This window comes from Myxine glutinosa, chromosome 12 (genome assembly GCF_964187855.1).
Source record: "Myxine glutinosa chromosome 12, kmMyxGlut1.1, whole genome shotgun sequence".
NCBI classification, from domain to species: domain Eukaryota; kingdom Metazoa; phylum Chordata; class Myxini; order Myxiniformes; family Myxinidae; genus Myxine; species Myxine glutinosa.
The window spans coordinates 50,503,325-50,522,567 of NC_136272.1; the positions used below are offsets into that span (position 1 = coordinate 50,503,325).

The 19,243-nt window shown below is 44.7% G+C and overlaps 1 protein-coding gene across 1 annotated transcript in view; it reads left to right on the top strand.

Annotated features, from left to right (window-relative positions):
- FOXP2 (forkhead box P2) overlaps positions 1-19,243 on the top strand; it is a 398,689-nt gene that overhangs the window by 69,186 nt on the left and 310,260 nt on the right. The window contains exon 3 of the mRNA XM_078766261.1: positions 15,202-15,336. Coding sequence (XP_078622387.1) covers positions 15,202-15,336 — 135 coding nt within the window. The remainder of the gene's footprint in view (positions 1-15,201; positions 15,337-19,243) is intronic.

Sequence of the window (19,243 nt, forward strand, 5' to 3'; positions counted from 1 at the left end):
GAGTTAACCTGAGAGAGAGGACTAGCTGAGTTAACCTGAGAGAGAGGAACTACCTGAGTTAACATAAGAGAGAGAGAGAGAGGAACTAGCTGAGTTAGCCTGAGAGAGAGGAACTAGCTGAGTTAACCTGAGAGAGAGGAACTACCTGAGTTAACATGAGGAGAGAGGAACTAGCTGAGTTAGCCTGAGAGAGAGGAACTAGCTGAGTTAACCTGAGAGAGAGGAACTAGCTGAGTTAACCTGAGAGAGAGGAACTACCTGAGTTAACCTGAGAGAGAGGACTAGCTGAGTTAACCTGAGAGAGAGGAACTACCTGAGTTAACATAAGAGAGAGAGAGGGGAACTAGCTGAGTTAGCCTGAGAGAGAGGAACTAGCTGAGTTAACCTGAGAGAGAGGAACTAGCTGGGTTAACCTGAGAGAGAGGAACTACCTGAGTTAACCTGAGAGAGAGGACTAGCTGAGTTAACCTGAGAGAGAGTAACTACCTGAGTTAACATAAGAGAGAGAGAGAGGAACTAGCTGAGTTAGCCTGAGAGAGAGGAACTAGCTGAGTTAACATAAGAGAGAGAGAGAGGAACTAGCTGAGTTAACCTGAGAGAGAGGAACTAGCTGAGTTAACCTGAGAGAGAGGAACTAGCTGAGTTAACCTGAGAGAGAGGACTAGCTGAGTTAACCTGAGAGAGAGGAACTACCTGAGTTAACATAAGAGAGAGAGAGAGGAACTAGCTGAGTTAGCCTGAGAGAGAGGAACTAGCTGAGTTAACATAAGAGAGAGAGAGAGAGGAACTAGCTGAGTTAGCCTGAGAGAGAGGAACTAGCTGAGTTAACCTGACAGAGAGGACTAGCTGAGTTAACCTGAGAGAGAGGACTAGCTGAGTTAACCTGAGAGAGAGGACTAGCTGAGTTAACCTGAGAGAGAGAGGAACTAGCTGAGTTAACCTGAGAGAGAGGAACTAGCTGAGTTAACCCGAGAGAGAGGAACTACCTGAGTTAACCTGAGAGAGAGGAACTAGCTGAGTTAACCTGAGAGAGAGAGAGGAACTACCTGAGTTAACCTGAGAGAGAGGACTAGCTGAGTTAACCTGAGAGAGAGGAACTACCTGAGTTAACATGAGAGAGAGAGGAACTAGCTGAGTTAGCTTGAGAGAGAGGACTAGCTGAGTTAACCTGAGAGAGAGGAACTACCTGAGTTAACCTGAGAGAGAGGACTAGCTGAGTTAACCTGAGAGAGAGGAACTACCTGAGTTAACATGAGAGAGAGAGGGAGGAACTAGCTGAGTTAGCCTGAGAGAGAGGAACTAGCTGAGTTAACCTGAGAGAGAGGACTAGCTGAATTAGCCTGAGAGAGAGGAACTACCTGAGTTAACCTGAGAGAGAGGACTAGCTGAGTTAACCTGAGAGAGAGGAACTCGGTGGCACTGGCCACCACCTTGTTTGTTTTTCATACCTTGTTGGTTTGTTGTTTTTAACATTTGTTTGTCATTCCAAAAAGTGTGAAACAACATAATCAATATTTTATCTCTACATCTTTATCTTGATTGTGTTCGAGTCCAGTTCCTATTGAGGTTTATTTGATTAACTTTTTCTAAACTTCATACACAGACTCCCTTAATTGTCAGAATTAAGTGTAAAACTCTGAGCTGTCTGTCAAACTTGCAAAGCAGCCGGATATCGGGCAAACAATAAGAAACTTTATGAAAATACCATCGGTGATGTAATCTGACATGTGGTATTATTATCAGATGCCAAGTGTGTGGCTTCAATCAATCCATTAAATCTCTTTTAGTGAGAATGATGAAGCAACCAATAAGAGTGAATGTGCAAACCTTTGATGCCTTTCTAGATTACAATTGGACAGGACTCGCTCTGAAATGTTACTCTGAGGCCCTTTCGCAACGCCCGTGCACCTTGCTTTCCTGCGGGCCTGCGTGGCTCGCGCAAGGCCAAATCCATGCGGGCCTGAGGGTCAGGCGCACCGGCTAAACTTGACCAATCCGTGCCGGCCGCTCTGCCCCTGCCACAATATCTGCGTCTTTATTGAAGCGCTGGGGGATAACCAGAGCGTCTACAGAAACAGAACCGCAGGCTGGGGTGCGCAACTCAGAAATCCCAGAGCCTCCTACTTCTTTTGTAAGTAATTCTTTAAAATGGAGGTCCTTTTGTTATTAATACCATGTTGGAAAATGATACCATTCCACTGACACGGAGGCTAAATGCAGCCTGGCAGAATGCAACTTTCGCCCTCGGTTTCTCCGTCTGCAGGCATTTTTTGGCTTCACACACTTTGCCTAAGTGAATCCACATTGGCCCCTGTGCCTCACAGGTGTCTGCACCATTGCTCTGCGTAGATGTGGAACCAATAGTTAAAATGTGTAACCTATTTTCCAAACATTCCAGCGAGAAAAAGGAAATGAATACGACAGGAGCTTGCTGCTTTTCAGAAGCCGTGTATGCCGCAGCACTGTTTAAAGACCTCCTTCTGCAAAGCCTAAGGCACCCAACACGTTTGCTTTGTACCGATATCTGCAGCCAGGTTGCGAAATTACGAAGGTGTAATTTCCTCGATCCAATATCTCTGGCACTGGCCCATCACCTTGTAAGCAACACCTTTTTTTTTAACAAAAGCGGCCCCTAAATCAAGTGCTTCCCAATGGGGTCCTGCTGATGAAGCTATGAATAGTGTTCAACCATAAGGTTCTGGCCTCGCCTGCCAGGCTTATCTTGCCCTTTGTCATTGATGCCATGGTTTCTGCATCGGTGGCTCAAGCACTGCTAAGTTTTGCAAAACCACGATAACCGCGCTCATACGACGAGGCGGCATTTTCGTGTCGTCTCAGCATTTCATAAATCTGTAAAGCAGGTTTTGAAATGGAATTGCTGTTTTTTGGGGTGGTGGGAACGCATTGTGAAGCCGTTACAAAAAGGTGGCTGTAAAGAGGGGTGGCCTTTACTTCCAAAGGATATTTGGATTCCAAATCACTTTTCCCATTTAAAAGAAGGAGGAAGAATAGCTGTGCATGTATGTTGTCCTCCAAAGTGTTTTATGTCTTTAAGCTCGGAGAATTGTTAAGTAGAAACGAAAGAGATTTCATATAGTGAAATAAAAAAATAATACTCAAGTCATGCAGTCGGAACAACCTTTGAAAAGACGAGGTTGGCAGCTGCGTCTGTCAGCTGGTCATTTGGATTCGTTGCTGCTGACCTTCATTGCGAGATGTTCAAGTGTGGGATAATTGGACATTTGGCACAGCCTAAAATCGAGGCCATATCCTACTTGCTCTTCCTGAATTCTGCAGACAGCAGCTGAGAGTATGACCTCGGCTGGTCCTTAATATCCGACATCATCATTCGGCTTTGAGCGATGTCTGGAAATGTCAATGGGCATGACATATACGGACCTGCAAGATCTCAATCTCTACAGTGATTCTTCCATCTGAGTACACATAACTTTTGTGGCACGTTGGCATGACTGCAATGAACTGACGGTTTCAACTGAAATGGGTTCTAAAGAGCGAACGTCTTCGCCAACGGTAAGCGATGGCTTTCAATCCGCCCGCCAGAGACCGCATCAAGAAGTTGGTGAAAGGATTCCACGTGATGGAACACATCATCATGGGACAAATCATTTGTGAGTCACCTACAGGTAAGTCGTTTGTCGTGAATGTCAAAAACGAGAGAAGTTGTTGCTTTTTTTAAACTTGCAAATGCCAGGTGTGTAGAAACACGCTGTTGTTCTCTGCGTTTTCTGTTGCTTGTCACAAAGAAATGAAATAGCAAGTGATCGTGCAAACCAATAAATGGTGTTTCCAAGCTCTTGCGAAAAGCTTTGGAAGCATATGAATAACGGCTGTTATTGTTTATTCGAGATGATGAGTTATTGGAAGTGAACAGGAAAGGAGAAACACGATCTTAAAACTCATGCGTCGTACGCCGTTCGATTGTGGAAGCAGCCTTGTGTGGAGGCCGGGGGTGAGCGGGGTGAGAGGGGCACGCGTGGTGTTTGGTGCGGCTTGGTGCCGATGGGTTGCGGGTGAAATTGACGGTGGGGTTGCAGGAAACATCCAGCTGCGACGCGTTCCAGTTCCTGCTGCCCATATATTTTTTCACATCAATGCTGTGTATGTGTAAACGCAGGCCCCTTCTCCTGCCGAGAGGCATTCACCGACATCTGGATTCTCCGTTGCCGCGCTTTCGTTGATTTGGGGTGACGTTTGTTTGTGGAGACTTGGGAAATTTGATCATATAACCGTTAATGGATTTTCCATACAAAAGCAGTCTGGGTTGCAGAAATTAAGACAACTGTGCAGAGAATTCCTTTGCCGTTACAAGAACAGTTTTGGATGGGGCGCCACATTGCTAATGCGTGGCAAACTTTCCAGCAGATTTTGGGCATCCCAGTTGGATCCATTACCGAGTGGGTTCCTATTGTTTTCTTTTCCTCCTTTTAATTCCCCTCTTTCTTTCATTCTTTGCATGGCAGGTTTACAGATTTGTGAAACGTCATCTATACAAACGAGCAGGAAATTCTTGGTTTCATGGCCCAGGCGTGTAAAACGAACGTAAACATTTTTCTGCCAAACCTCTGCTGAGTTTTGCATCTTATGTATGACGTCTGATATATTTGCTTTAATCGGTTAATGGTGAAATGTGCGGAAATTCACGCACATCGGGGGCACATACTGTGATGTCATAGTGGTCGTTTCCTTCAAAACTTTCCACGTGTTGAAAACAGCAAAGTGGGAAGAAATTGGAAAGTGGTGCAGGTGCTGGGCCTAAACTAAAGGGTTGTAGTTGGTAGGCCTGCTTTGACCATTCACCAGACCTTTTGATATTGTCACGTTAACATGACAATCAAGGAGGTCAATCTGAATGTGAAATTAGAGTCTGGTGGAGAATTGACATTGGTCAAATTGAAGAAGGCCCTGCACGTGGTGCAGTCGGAAAGCCGTGGCAAGTGATAGTCCATTAATAAGCCACAACCGTAGATTTTGTACTGTTGCCGAAGCCTTTCTTTAATCCATCTGCATTTCTCAAGGCTGCCTGATTCGCTTTGGTGGTTTTTATGCATTTTCCACTTCTGGCCAGTTTTGTCGAAATGCACTTGGACAGATTTGCATGTTCTGTGGAGCAATTTGTGAAAGTTTAAAAGTTCTCCACCCTATCGTTCCTCCAGCCCCCTTGCTTTCTTTTCATAAACTCCCGCTCGGGTGAATGTTTGCGGCTGTGTTTAACGTGCCTTCTCTAAATGACCTTTCTGTGCTCCATGTCATCTCTCGGTAATGGAGTGCGAGGATCACTCTTGGTTCTGTTTTGAAGAGACCTGTTTATGTTTGACTGGAAAGAATTGACCATGTGTCAAGCTCAATGTCTACATGGACAGTGCCCTTTTGCTTCCGGGATATCAGGAGTTTTGAGATCCACCGTTTTTGGGCAGTAGATACGGTCGGACATGCTTGTGGTCGAGGATATTCCATTGAGGAAATTATTCGGGCTTCTTGAGGATCTTGTGCACATACGAGTGCAGCTCAGATCTAGCCATCACCTGGCGGACAGAGGAGACGTGAAAAGGTGCACTAATGAAAGGCTGCAATGGCTTCCAACTTTGGCTGAAACTACTTTTGGTCCAATTTTAAGTTCTTAATTCGTTTTTATCAATGAGGCAAAGTCGGCGAGAAACCTGCACATTGAATCTGAGCTTTCCTTGACAATTTCCACCTTGATGAGAGCGATTTTTAATGCACGTTACTGGCTGTTGAGTTATTGTTTAGCAAAAATGAAGGGCAGTGTTGCAAATGATGGGCATGTGTTGTTCCCCTGTGTATTAATGTCTGTCTGTCCAACTAGTTCACCTTTCATTTCCTGCCAATACTTCAATATGGGAGTATCTTGGCTCTTCCAGGCTTGCTGTACAAGCTGGTTGTTGCAGTGAATGCTGAAGGGAACACGTGCTCCATCTACACTGGGATTTCAGAATTTGGCAACAGTATCCGCACACATGGTCTAATCCCTGGAAGGAATGCTTAAATGAGTGCATGTTGATAGGACAGCCGAATTAGCATCCTCCCAACAGGACGGTGTTCCGTAAGCAACTTTGCCACCACGTGTGCAACGTCGGTACTGCAGCTTGTTAACAATCCTTGCAGAGATTTTGAATCTCCAAAGTGACAGTTTTGTTACACGTCTTCCATCACTCCGCCTGACGTCAAGCGTACTTGTAAATGCTCATGGTACGACGAGCAATAAATGAAGGTGTGTATATCGCGGAGGGTCTTCGGCTCTCGGTTTACTCTGTGCAGTCTTTTGTCATCGCAACAGTCCTGCTGGGATTCTTATCCCATTGACACAGGTTGGACTCTCGAGCGCACTCCGGCCCGAGCAGGAGTCGATTTGCCTCGACGCCATATTGGCATTTGAATTAGCTCCTGATCATGCAGTATTGAAAGATGCATACCTCATGAGTGCGTGTGTGTATTGAGTGCAAACACGAGCAAGCGACTTGTGAAAATGCACAAACGTACAAAAAGGAGCCTGTCATAGCAAGTAGGCCACTTGGAAAAGTGGAATGCCTCTGGCCGCACAGCTTTGTTTATGTTTGTTTGTTTGTGACGTGGCCTTTGTGACGTCACATTTTATCTTCAATCTCATATGACAGACTCCCTTTAAAAATGTATTGCCTTTTATATCAAATCTGATTCTACAATACAAAAAATAATTCACAATGAGTTATTTTTTTTCTGGAATTGTTCTGAATTTTTTTTGTGATTATATCTCATCCAAATCTGTCACAGTGAGTGTTTGTTTAAAAGGGGGCGTATTGTATTTGGGATATGCATGCTCAGTTTGGGTCTATAAGGGTGCGTAGCATCCCCCCTTCGATGGTGAACCGCCTGGGTGCCCCGAATGGTAACATGTTCCAGATCACAAAAGCTTACTGATTATTCCCTTGAAACGAGTGCTCGACCGCCAGCTCGGCATATATTGTTTTACTTAGGCATTGTTTTGATTTATATCGAACCTGAACGTTTGGGGTTAGGGATGGAGCGATGGCTCTGGTAAAAGTAAACACATTCCTCCACACAGGTGCTGTTTTTCTGCTCCGGCCCTCGCGCTGAGCAAACAGGCTGATCAGTTGAAAGGAGGGCGCACGGCCGAGCCTTATTACAAACACCTGTAGGCCGGACGCTCTCAGGAAGACGCCGTCTGGCCCTCGCTCATAATTAAAGCCTGCCCAGCAGCTATCACGCCACGCCGCCCAATGCGGCACGTCTTCTGCCCAAATTGCTCCCTCTGCTCACCTTTACCAAAGGCCTCTGCACCGCATGCTTACTTCTGAATATCCACCACTCTTTTTCCTTAGCATGTCTTGCCTCTTACAGCTTTCCTCACTCGTTTGTTCCTCTTATACTCCATGCCGCCTCTGAACAATTGGCCAAATCTCTTTCACTTAAACTCTTTCCCTTTGGTATTTTCAAGATGGCTGCCCATTACCACGTCCTGTGGGATTCTGAGTTTGTCTTTTTTTTATCCTTCTTTGACATGTGAAACTCTGCTATGCATTCATAACTTTACACTAACAATTGTGGCAAAATGAATTAGCCACCATTTCCTGGTTTTATTTTCTTTTATATGGTTTTTTGAACAGACCTTATGAATTTCTAGATCTCGTGTTTTCTGTTTGCCTTCCTTCCAAGTGGACTATTTATCATTCCAGCTGTGGTTCCTTAATATTATATATTTGCAGAGGTCATCAGAAAAGCTCCTTTAAAGGTGAATATGTGTCGATTATATCAATCAAAATTATTTCACCTTATTTATAGTTAGACTTTGCGGAAACCATCGACGTCTCCAAAATAGCCATTGAAGTTGGGATGCAAGACAAGCCAAGCAGAAGATTGATCAAAAGTACGTTGGAGATGGATGTCATGGTGTGTTTGCACAAAGCACGCTCCAAACGGGATCTCACGTGATGATCCCTCACGACCATTGCCAATATCCACAAGGCAATCTCATCAAATGGACGGCACTGTGAGCTACCGTCCATACTCCTGGAACGAACTCTTCTGTTACCCGCACACACCTTTTAGCATTGCGTACTCCTGTGATCATCCACTTGGTGAGAGCAACTACAGGATATCTCCTCCGGTAGTCCTTTGCCATCAGTGACAGCTTATGGGGGCATCGTCATAATGCTGTTTACACTTGCTGTCTTCTATCTACGTATTTGAAAGTCTATTTGGATCCCCATTCCTCCCTCCGCTGCCTCTTTCTGGTATTAAGGATCATTCAGGTTACAAAGGATATAAAGGAGTGCACGCTTAGGTAAGGTCTTCAAGGGAGCACTCATTGGATTCTCTGCTCCATATTCTTCCACGTTCAAGGCTCATTAGCACGGACAGAAAAAAGGGGCTGAAAAGACAGCAGCTGTAAATGGGCTTAAAGGGCCTTATATTGCTCAGGCCTTTAATTAGAGCCCAGCTCAAATGAACGGTGTAATTTAGTTTATCTACAGTAATGAGGAGCCCATTAGACCATAATGCAGTAATTAAACTGTTTCAGTGGAGGGGGGAAGGGTAGGAAGGGGAGGCAGACTGCTGGGAGAGGCAGTCTGCCTCCCCATACTCTTCCTCTTCCTTGTAACAAGTGTGGTGAAGCTAGTAACTGCCGAAATTGATAAGTAAGCAGCTGCCCTGTTTAAGAAACACGCTCGGCCCCTATTACAATTGCTATGTTGTGTTGTTGCATCTCCCCCCTGTGCTGCTAACTAGCGACCATTTTGAAGGGTTCTGCATCTCGAATTGAACTCCGCGTATGTATTGGAATTTACTTTTCCTTTGTCTCTCCTGGCACACTGAACCGTGGCGATTTCATCACTCACCATCGTGTACTAGCTAATGACGTCATAATCGAAACCCTACGTCTGAACACCATATCGTAATGGAGAAGGTTGTCCACGTAAGGTTAGTATTGTTTAAAGTAACAGGCTTGTTTTTTTAACGTGCGCACATTGCCAGTTAGGTTTGAAGGAGGAAAAACAAAAGGATCAAATTGCCATTGTTGAAATTTGCCACCTTTTCCTGACAAAAGACTTCCTTTCATCTCCATCACTGTTGAGGCCCCTGGGTGGCGTGCTGCGGAGCGTGGGGGGTTTAGAGTTGTCATACGAGCGGATTGCAGAGCAATAAGCACCGTTCCGCCCGTTTAGACACAGCATCGGTCCAGCAAAAGGCCTCGATATATATCCCACCAGGGTGCCTCAAAAAATACCCGAGTCAAATTCCGGGTGGGCGGTCCCCTTTTCTCCTCCGCCCCCCGATCGATACGTAGTTCTCACTGTCGATTTCGAGGTGTTCTATTCCGACACTTAGTGTGTTAACGAGGCCGTAGGTCGCATTTGGATTTGGTCCAACCCCCAATGAACACAAACATTCGGCCTCGTTCCAACCTACCGGGCCTTAGAAGTTCCACATGTTTTGGCCTACATGTCGCGTTTAGTCTCTCTACTATAGAGCCAGTCTTTGGGGTACACTTGGTCTCGGCTCAACCCTTCGCTGGCGCACTCGCATCGAGCTCGGTCCTTGGGGAGCACTTGGTCTCGGCTCAACCCTACTCCGGCGCACTCGCTCCCGGCTCGGCCCTTGGGGTGTAGTCGCTCTTTGCTTATTACAGAGCTAGCAGAATGTGCTCCCCAACTCCTTGTCATCTTCCCTTCCATTTACCCGTGCTCTTCGCCGAGCAATTCCGAAGCCCGGACTCTGGCGAAGTTCCTGGCACGTCTGAAGGCGGCGAAGCCGGGCATGTTGTGTTCACGCCGTGTGCCTGTCATATATAGAACCGGTTACGTACCTGTCCGCATCTCCAACCCCCAACGAATCGTACACAGGTGTGTTCTGATAACTTTTATTTTCAGGATTTGTGGATTTACTTCATTAGGCTAGAGCTAGACCGATGTATATTACGTTTGCCGCAGTAATCACCTCTTGGCGTAAAGACCAATGTTGCCCGAGGTGTGCACCATCCGCACAGGTGAATGCACACTCCAGCACACTCATGATCCAGCCTCTTGCGTTAAGTGCCAGGTAGATAGCAACGGGAATGCTAGTTTAGAAATCCATGCCACATTGCGCTGTTTTGTTTGTTTTTTTAATTTTATTATTTATTTGTTTGTTTTTTCCCCCCTGCTTTATTTTAGTTTTCTTGTTGAAATCATGGGGATCTCATCTGTCTGCACCTCGTGTTCTCTTGTCGCCATCACCATAGACCTGGGGTCTCTGTCTCCTCTCTCTCTCCTCTCTCGCTCCATAAAACCGAGAGGGGGTGAGAAAGCTGAAGTAGATTACACCAGCAATTATCACGTCATAAATTAGAACACAACCGAAAGCGTGTGTAAAAATTAAATTTATGGCATGTCAGGGGGAGATAATAACCAAGCACGCTATTAATTTTCTTGCCTTCATTTAACCAAGCCTGATGTATGTATGACAGCGACGACGCCACATAATATCATTTGCATTAAACGCATCCGCCGAGGAGGGCTCGTTCCTATTGGTCGGTGGCGATGCCCCCTCCCCGCCACCCCCCAACCCCCACCCCACTCCATGTCACCCGCCCCCTCCCCCCATCCACGACGCGCGCCACAAGCATTCTGAAACAGAAAACCGGAAAGATAAATAAGTATGGTAATATGAGGTACTTGTCATGGCCTTGTGAACCGGAGTCTTCTATCCTAGTCGGTCGGCGGCGATAACCACGTTCGGTGATCGCGAATCGCCTCGTTTGTTTGACATCGCTGACTCTGATCTCGAGTTGCACGCCGATCGCTACCTGGGATCGCGAGCACCTGCATTCCAGGTGAGTCACATGGCCGGAAACTGTTACAGATTGTCACGTCACCCTCACCTTCAACACATTTAAACCAACACCGTGCGATTCGATTCCCGAAAGAGGATTTATTTGTTTATTTGCTGTGAACTCGCAAAAAAATGTTTCCCTTCCTTTGAAGTTCTATTTTCATTCTACGCGTGTTATGGTCCGTCGCGGGATCATTTTCTTATTATTGTTGTTATTATTATTTTTTATTATTATTGTTATGTTTATATTACAGGTGTTTCCATATTCACATCGGGAAATTAATCGAGGTGGTAACAGGGCTCGCGTATCGCCAACTCGCTCCTGCGCGAAGGTGGAATCGGAATGAATCGTAGAAATGTTTCCCGTTGCTCACGATGACAGCAGCGGAGCATTTCACCTGTTATTGGAAAGCTGTTGAATGACCGTTCCCTTTCACCTGGTACTTTGCGACCCCGACTGTCGGATCACGAGTTGCGCGTGCGCGGCGCCCGCTCTCGCGATCCGCGGCGCGATGCCGATTCTTTACCCCCCCCCCCCCCCCCCCCCCCACACACCCCAAGGTCATTCGTCATCATCCGATCGTCAGGGCAATTTGACATGCAAACATGTGTGTCGTAAAACATTCATTACACAAATATACATTGAGCATGCAAAAGGTCCCCCTACATCTCCCCTCCTGGCTACCCCCCCCCCCCCCCGCCAACCTTCCACCAAAACAACCGATTAAAAACCGATACCGATGCTGCTTTTTGTAAATCAAATCGTTTTTTTTTTAAATCGTTCCAGTGTTTTAATGAATGCTTGATTCAAACACGTGATACAGGACACTTACAATCTCCGAGTGTGTGTACATTACATCCCCCGAACGATAACCCCCCCGTTTAAATGAAAGGACCTGACAAAGGCGTTCGCACTGATTGACGCGAACATGACGTCCGTGCGGCGAGACGGATTGGACGTGGACGTGACGACACGGGTGCAGGTGTGCGCGCGCGTCCGCAGGTACCTCGACCGCTCGTTCGGTGATTCCGTTTCGCTTCCTCGCGAGCCCGCGTCGTGCCCGGCTGTGCCTGTGCGCACCTCGATGCGTGAATCCCACAGCATACGGACTTGAGAGCTGCTGAATAATTTGCATGCTAACCAGAGGAAAAAACTGATAAAGTGTGACCTTCATTTGTGCCTTTAAATTGCGCCAGATAAGCTGGGAAAGCAATCAAGGGTGGAAGGATAATTGACTGCAAAATGATAATGGGATAGAATTGTAAGGTTTTCAAGCGAACGGAAGAGATGCCTTTTAAAGAGGGAAATGTTAATGTTATAAACATTGAGCGTTTGTTTATTTTTCTACCCATCCCCCCACCCCATTCCCCAACTGCTCAACCCCTCCCTCCCTCCCCATGGCAATTAATATTAAAGAAAAAAAAAATTAAAGATATGTTCATCTCAAAAGTTTACAACATCATTGTAATTACAATATGTTGGTTCATGACAACACTTGGAGGTAATTTAAACATGTCCATAAAAATGCATCATGTGCACAAATCAAAACTAGATGCATTTCCTCTCTTGGATGTGATTTTTAAGGAAATGTTCAGTACGGTAAACACTGTTTTTCTTGGTGATGTTTTTAATGAAACTTGTGCTTTGATCTCCTTCTCAGCATTTTATCTGCGGCGTGATACCCACTCAAAGGTTCGTGTTGGCTCGTTATAGATGATCGCACAGAAAGTGGTCTCAGGGTGGCCGGGGTTTGAATCCAGACGCAGCTGTAAACCCTCGTCCTGGTGTTTCGCATGCATCGTGTGCACCATCCGGAGGACGTACGTTAAGCCGGAGGACCCGACTGCGAGCACCGGTCGTTGTTGGACCTCAAACGTCCCACGGTGTCTTTCAAGAAGAGCTATGGGCGAGTTATCGCCGGCATCCTGAACAAAGTACAAATTCCTGTCACCTTCGTGGAACGTTCGGCCTAGACAGCTGATTCGTGAACACCGCAACACCTGGATTTGTTTGAAGCAATGCTCGTTATAACTTAAGGTGTTCCATGCCTTCTTTAAAAAAAAAAAAAAGCAGAAAATGAAGTATCATGTCAATTTTAGTATTTCAATAATTTCTGATACTGCTGCTCTTACAGCAACTTAAAAACAATAAAGAACCAACCTCTGTTTATTCTTCTACCAATAGACCACAAACTTATGAAGCAAACACTCGTACCTTTCATAAGGTGTCACGTGACTGATAATGCAGGTGGGTGCGTCTGATAGTCCCCTTCCTTTTTGGGACTTGATAATCAATCGTTTTTTGTTTTATTTTTCGTTTTTTTTTAAAGTTCTTTGCTTCCTTCGAATACTACAGAATAATATCAAGGCCAAAACCACCAAACTCGATGACAGAAACATTCCCATCAAAATGTTGTGTTTTCTTATTTCACCGTAGGCCTGCAGTGCGACCCACTCTTTCATTATGTTTGTTTATTTATCCATTGATTAAGTCTTAGGAAATGAAGCCGTCATATCCCAAAGGCTAATGTGACAAAAGAAAACTCAAATTGTTTCCACCACACTGAAATATTGAAAGTAATCATACGGACCGGCAAAGCCGTACATGCAGTGCAATGGTATGGGGCCCAGGAACGAGAGGTGTTCAAAAGGTTCGAGGAATGCCGTATTCATTGGCACCCTAGAGCCTAGGTTTTTTCTTTTGCTCATTATAAACTTGCATGCATGGTCGTTATATGCCATTACTTTTATTAAGCCGACATTGTTGTTTCAGAATATAATCTAGAAGTTTGCCAAAATCGCACGATCGTGGATCTTACGGAAATTCAGCGTGGAGGTGTGATCACGTTTTTTCTGCAAAGAATTCCACGAAGCGCAAGGTAGCGATGAACGGTGAAGGTGTGCCCTCATGTTCTACAGATGTGAAATGGCCAGCTGACTTGAGCGTTGACGCGATTCACTGAAGATGACCCTAGCTGAAAGATGTGACTGATCCGCATCCTGTTGCTCAAGGCATGGATCTGGAGGATTGCCCTGTCGAGGTGTCTGAAATTGCAGCCCGCATTGTTTCCTCTCTCTCTCTCCTCTTTTCCTGTTGGTTCATTCCCTTTCTTCTTGTGTCCAACTGTTGCCCCACTCCGCTACTTTCAGTTCAAACCCTCCTTCACCTTGTTCTTCCATGAGCCTTGATCTTGTAGAGGAAACAAATTCTCAACGCACCATATTCAGCATGGTACAGGAACATTCTGGCATGCCCCTGGTCTCAGAATGAGGGTTCCGTCCCTAACCTCAGCATTCGTTTATCGACAACACGTCGCAAGCATCTCAAAGTCTTCAACACAAAACCAGCTGACATAAGTTCTCATCTGGTAACTGCTTATAAAATGTAGCTTTACCCCTGGATTCGTGAAACCAAATTGGAATGCGTCCATTGTAAGTTCAAGGGATCACAATCGTCGATACGTTTTCAAACGGAACCCACAGAAGGCAAGAGGACCATCATCTCCTTTTGGAATGCCAAGGGAATCCTGCTAATTGACAACGTGCTTCCTGAATCTAAAATCACAGTGGAATCTCATACGAGTCTTTGACTGAAATTGTGGCAGTCCATCAAGGACAAGTGCTGTGGGATGTTGACCAAATCGCGATCATCCCGTCAAAGGTAGGTGATTCGATTCACGAGTCCGCTTCACACGGACTAAAAGCTCAAGCATCCATAATTATTTCAACTAGAATAATAATATTCTTTTTGTATAATGGAATGATGTTTCTTCATTATGAAATGCTTCACACAAGAGAAAGGCCTCCACTGTATTGAACTAGTGACTTTTTCGTGTGTAATGTGGTTTGCACAACTCTGGGTCAACCTTGGGTTGGCATTGCATCTGATTTGCGTCTGGCCTAGTTAAGGGGCAGACCTACTCTCAGATTGGATCTGATTTGCATTCAGCCTGCTTTGGGTCAGGCTGCTCTTGAATTGAATGTGATTTGGGTTCTGCCTGATTGTGATTTGGCCTTGTTATAGATAGAATGGAATACTCGTATCTGTGAAGGCTGGTGTCAGTCTGCGTCGGCGGGCAAGATAAACAGAGGATTTTATCAAGTAATGTTGATAAGAGTGTGTTTTCCACCGTGGGAAACAATGTGCAGCTGACATTTTGAACCCGAGGAAGAGCAAACGCGACGAAGGACCATCGCTCGAAACAGCCGCACCTAGTTCCCCGTGGCGATAAAAATGATCTTATCAACTTTGGGTTGATAAAATTCCTTGTTGTATGTAAGCGACGTTCGATTTAGTTCTGACTCATGTAAGGTCCATCTCGGCTCATGTAGAGGTGCTCTGTGTTTTCCCAGGTGCCGGTTTCCATGGCGATGATGACCCCTCAGATGATAAGTCCACAGCAGATGCAGCAGCTCCTGCAGCAACATGTCCTGTCACCACAGCAGCTACAAGCCTTCCTCCAACAACAAAATGCCATGTTGCAGCAGGTAAAGAGCAAGACGTTTTGCTGATATTCTTCCTCTCATTGCACACATACTGTCGGTGGAATTCGCGAAGCTTGTTTTTTGCTCTCAATAATACCTGGAATGGTCATGTGGTTTGCCATTCAGAGGCCATTTTCCCCCGCAGAGCAGGGGTTGGCCTTTTTCGGGCACAGTGGTCCCCTTTTTGAAGCAATGTTTTATGGCCGGATGCCCTTCCTGCCGCCAACCCTGTTAGTCGCCTCTTGCGACGCACAGGGAATTACCAGTGAACTGGTACTCAATTTGCCGACCTCGGAAGGATGACAGGCTGAGTCAACCCCCCTGATGTTAATTCAGCGATTACCGGGATTCAAACCCAGGATCCTAGGATCCCAAGCCGCACCCTAACTGCTAAGCCAACACCAGGCTTATCAACTGAGATACTATTGAGATACTCACAACCATGTGAGATGCTATTGAGTCTCCCTATTTTGGTTGTACCCTCGTTGTTGTAAAATACAATTCTCATTGATCATCTCGGCATGAATGTCTAGCCACACTCTCTGACACCGAGAGATCCGAGTTCACGCTTTGGCCTCCTAATTCTGCACTGTGATGGAACGCTTACTGCCCAGTGACTTAATTGCCTCAATAAGCAATGGCTTTCCACGCCACAAAGACGGACTCAACTCAAGATTAGAAATGAATTGCACGTCCACCAAATCGACCTGAAACTTGCTCTGATCCACCTGTGCCGGAGACCTGCCTGGGTTTTTGGCAAAAGGTGAATAGGAATCTCCGTTAAGTTTGCTATGGTGTTGAGTTCCGATGACCATATTCAATGTGGCAAAGTTGGCACAAAGAGAAACAAAAAATATGGCATATAAAGATGGCCACCTTCTTTGAAGGAGCCAGCAATAAATGTTTTTCTGAAAGCTTAACAGAGAACATTAGTCGCATGTCTGTCATGCAAATGAATAGGATATTGAATGTAGATTTTCTTGCATTTGTAAATCATTTGTATCCAAATGCGCTTAAATGCTTTTTGGGTGCTTTCCAATTGGCAAGCACCTCCCACCTAGATTTTCCTGGGTACTGATTTGCATCCGCTCAGACACACCCAGCTGGTGTCATGGGAAGTGGTGTGATTTTGTATAAAGTGATGCATTGTGATCAAACCGTGACGTCCAGGAATGACACGAGGCCCAGTGGGACGTGTGCCCAATTATCAAATAACCTGCTATGCCGAGTCCCCCATCGCAGACACCCCACAATTAGCCAAGAACTCCTTTTTCTCCCCAATGTCTCGGCGAGGCAAATAGGCAAAGCGATATGAAAACGACTGGAGAATGGGATGTCAAGCCTGTTTCAGATATGAATGTTTTTTTTTTAATTTATGGGGTTTTCTGGAATTTTCCACAATCTGCTATTAGTATTATCCCCAATAGCACACCTGCTGACATTCCTATCAGCTCTTTGGAGAGCTCATAGGAAAATTGTTGTTTTGTGTTGTGCCTATCTTTTTACTAGGATTGTGACCTTGATTGAAACACATGGGAGCACTCGCATGATCGGTGCAGGCCTTATGGGGACTCGTTTTAGAAAATATATTTGTCACAACCATTGTGTTATTGCGGTGTACTTTATGCGTTATTAATAAAAACAATTGTGTATAACTTGAAAAACGGAGAGCAGGTGACAGCACTGAAAAGAAAGAAAAAAAACCCTGAATTTCAATCAAGCGAAGGATTCCGTCAAAGCAATTGTGATGTGTCTCAATTGTATTTTTATTCGGAGAAGTCTCAATTCTTTCTGAGATAATCCTCGTGCTATGTCTGGTGGTAGCTTTTTTAGGTTTAGCGGCATCATATGTATCTCTGACTTGTAGCATTTAGCGAGTTATTGGCAGAGAGAATTTTTATTATTATTAATTACACTAGAACTTTATGCATATTGAGGAGTTCTGTACCATTGCCTCACCTAAGTAATTTATATTTTAAAGAAAGACATCACATAACTAGTTTTGATTTCAACTTGGAGACCACATGGCTTGTTTGCTTTCCGCATTTAGATTCTTCCATTGCTTGTAAACCTGTGACATTTATATTTATGCATTTTGTTGTGACCCCAAACCCCTCTGGGCACATCCGGGCTCCCATGACTTGTCGGGAATGTTTCCATATCTTATAATTTACCCCTAGACAGGTGACTATACTCTATTGCAACATGTATCTGACGTAGTATTGGACAGGATACTTCACGACACAATGGGCTACTGTTTTCAAAAGTCACCTTGGGTGAATGGTAGAGCAGATCGCACAGCTCATCCTGGTTTACACAAAGATCTACCAGTGTGATGGTACACTACTCACAATAAGTTAGGGATATTGGCAGGTTCTTCGGTGTGGTTGATTTTGTGTATTTCTAACCCTAACAACTAACCTGTTAGGTTCTAACCCTAACAACTCACATACAATGGTCTGCCTATCCCAAAAATCTGTGAAGTGAAACACACACCCCTATAAATAAATAAAAACTCACTCCCACAATATCCCTAACTTATTGTGAGTAGTGTATATGAGCTGTAAAATGATTGTCAAGACGTATAGGGCTTTGAGATGAAATCATTTGCAATAATGGAAAAAGATAAAGAAACAAGAGCGGCATTCGGTAGAGCACGTACCTCGCTAGGCTGAACGGTTTATGTTTTGTATCCCACTGATAGGCCGGATCCGGATCCGGATCTTCACCAAAATTGAATCAATTCCTTCATGTCACACACCCAACCTGTCCACAAAGCTTCGTCTGAATTTGTCCACATCTTTTTGAAATATCTTGCTATATGTATATCTTTTTTGTCATATCTCTCCCAAAGGTGAAGAATCACGTAAAAAAACTCCTCATATCGAGATCCGAATCCGGATCTTCACCAAAATCAAATTGATTCGTCCTTGTCACATACCCAACCCATTACTAAGCTTCGTCCGAATTCGTCCACAACTTTTTGAAATATTGTGCCTTATATAGTTTTGGCCCTTGAGTACCAGTTCCAATGAGTACCAGTTTGAGTACCAGTTTTTGAGTACCAGTTCACTGGTAATTCCCTGTTTGTCGTAAAAGGCGACAAAAAGGGTTGGCGGCAGGAAGGGCATCCGGCCGTAAAACATTGCTTCAAAAAGGGGACCGAAAAACAACAACAATCACGGTCCCCAAAAAAGGCCAACCCCCGCTTTGCGGGGAAAAATGGCCTCTAAAGGTGTTTTTTTAATTTTTATATAATATAGTTTTGGCCCTAATCTCTCAATATTGAAGAGTCACTTTAAAAAATCCTCGTATCCAGATACAGATCTTCACCAAAATCTAATTGATTCATCCTCGTCACACACCCAACATGTCCAGCAAGTTTTGTCCGAATCCGTCCACAACCTTTTGAGATATCTTGATATATGTATATCGTTTTTAGATAGACATATCTTTCAATGGTGAAGAATCACTTTAAAATCCTCATATCCGGATACGGATCTTCACAAAAATAGAAACGGTTTGTCCTTGTAAAACACCGAACCTGTCCACCAAGTTTCGTTCGAATTTGTCCACATCCTTTTGAGATATCTTGCGATATGTATATCATTTTTTGCCATATCTCTCCCAAAGGTGAAGAATCACGTAAAAAAATTCCTCGTATCAGGATCCGAATCCGGATCTTCACCAAAATCAAATTGATTCGTCCTTGTCACACACCCAACCCATTACCACGTTTCGTCCGAATTCGTCCACAACTTTTTTTTAAATTGTGCCTTATACCGTTTTGGCCCTAATCTCTCAATAGTGAAGAATTCAAATTTTCCAATTCAAAATTCAAATATAATTCAAAATATCCGTTTGAATCTCTCAATAGTGAAGAGTCACATTAAAAAATCCTCATATCCAA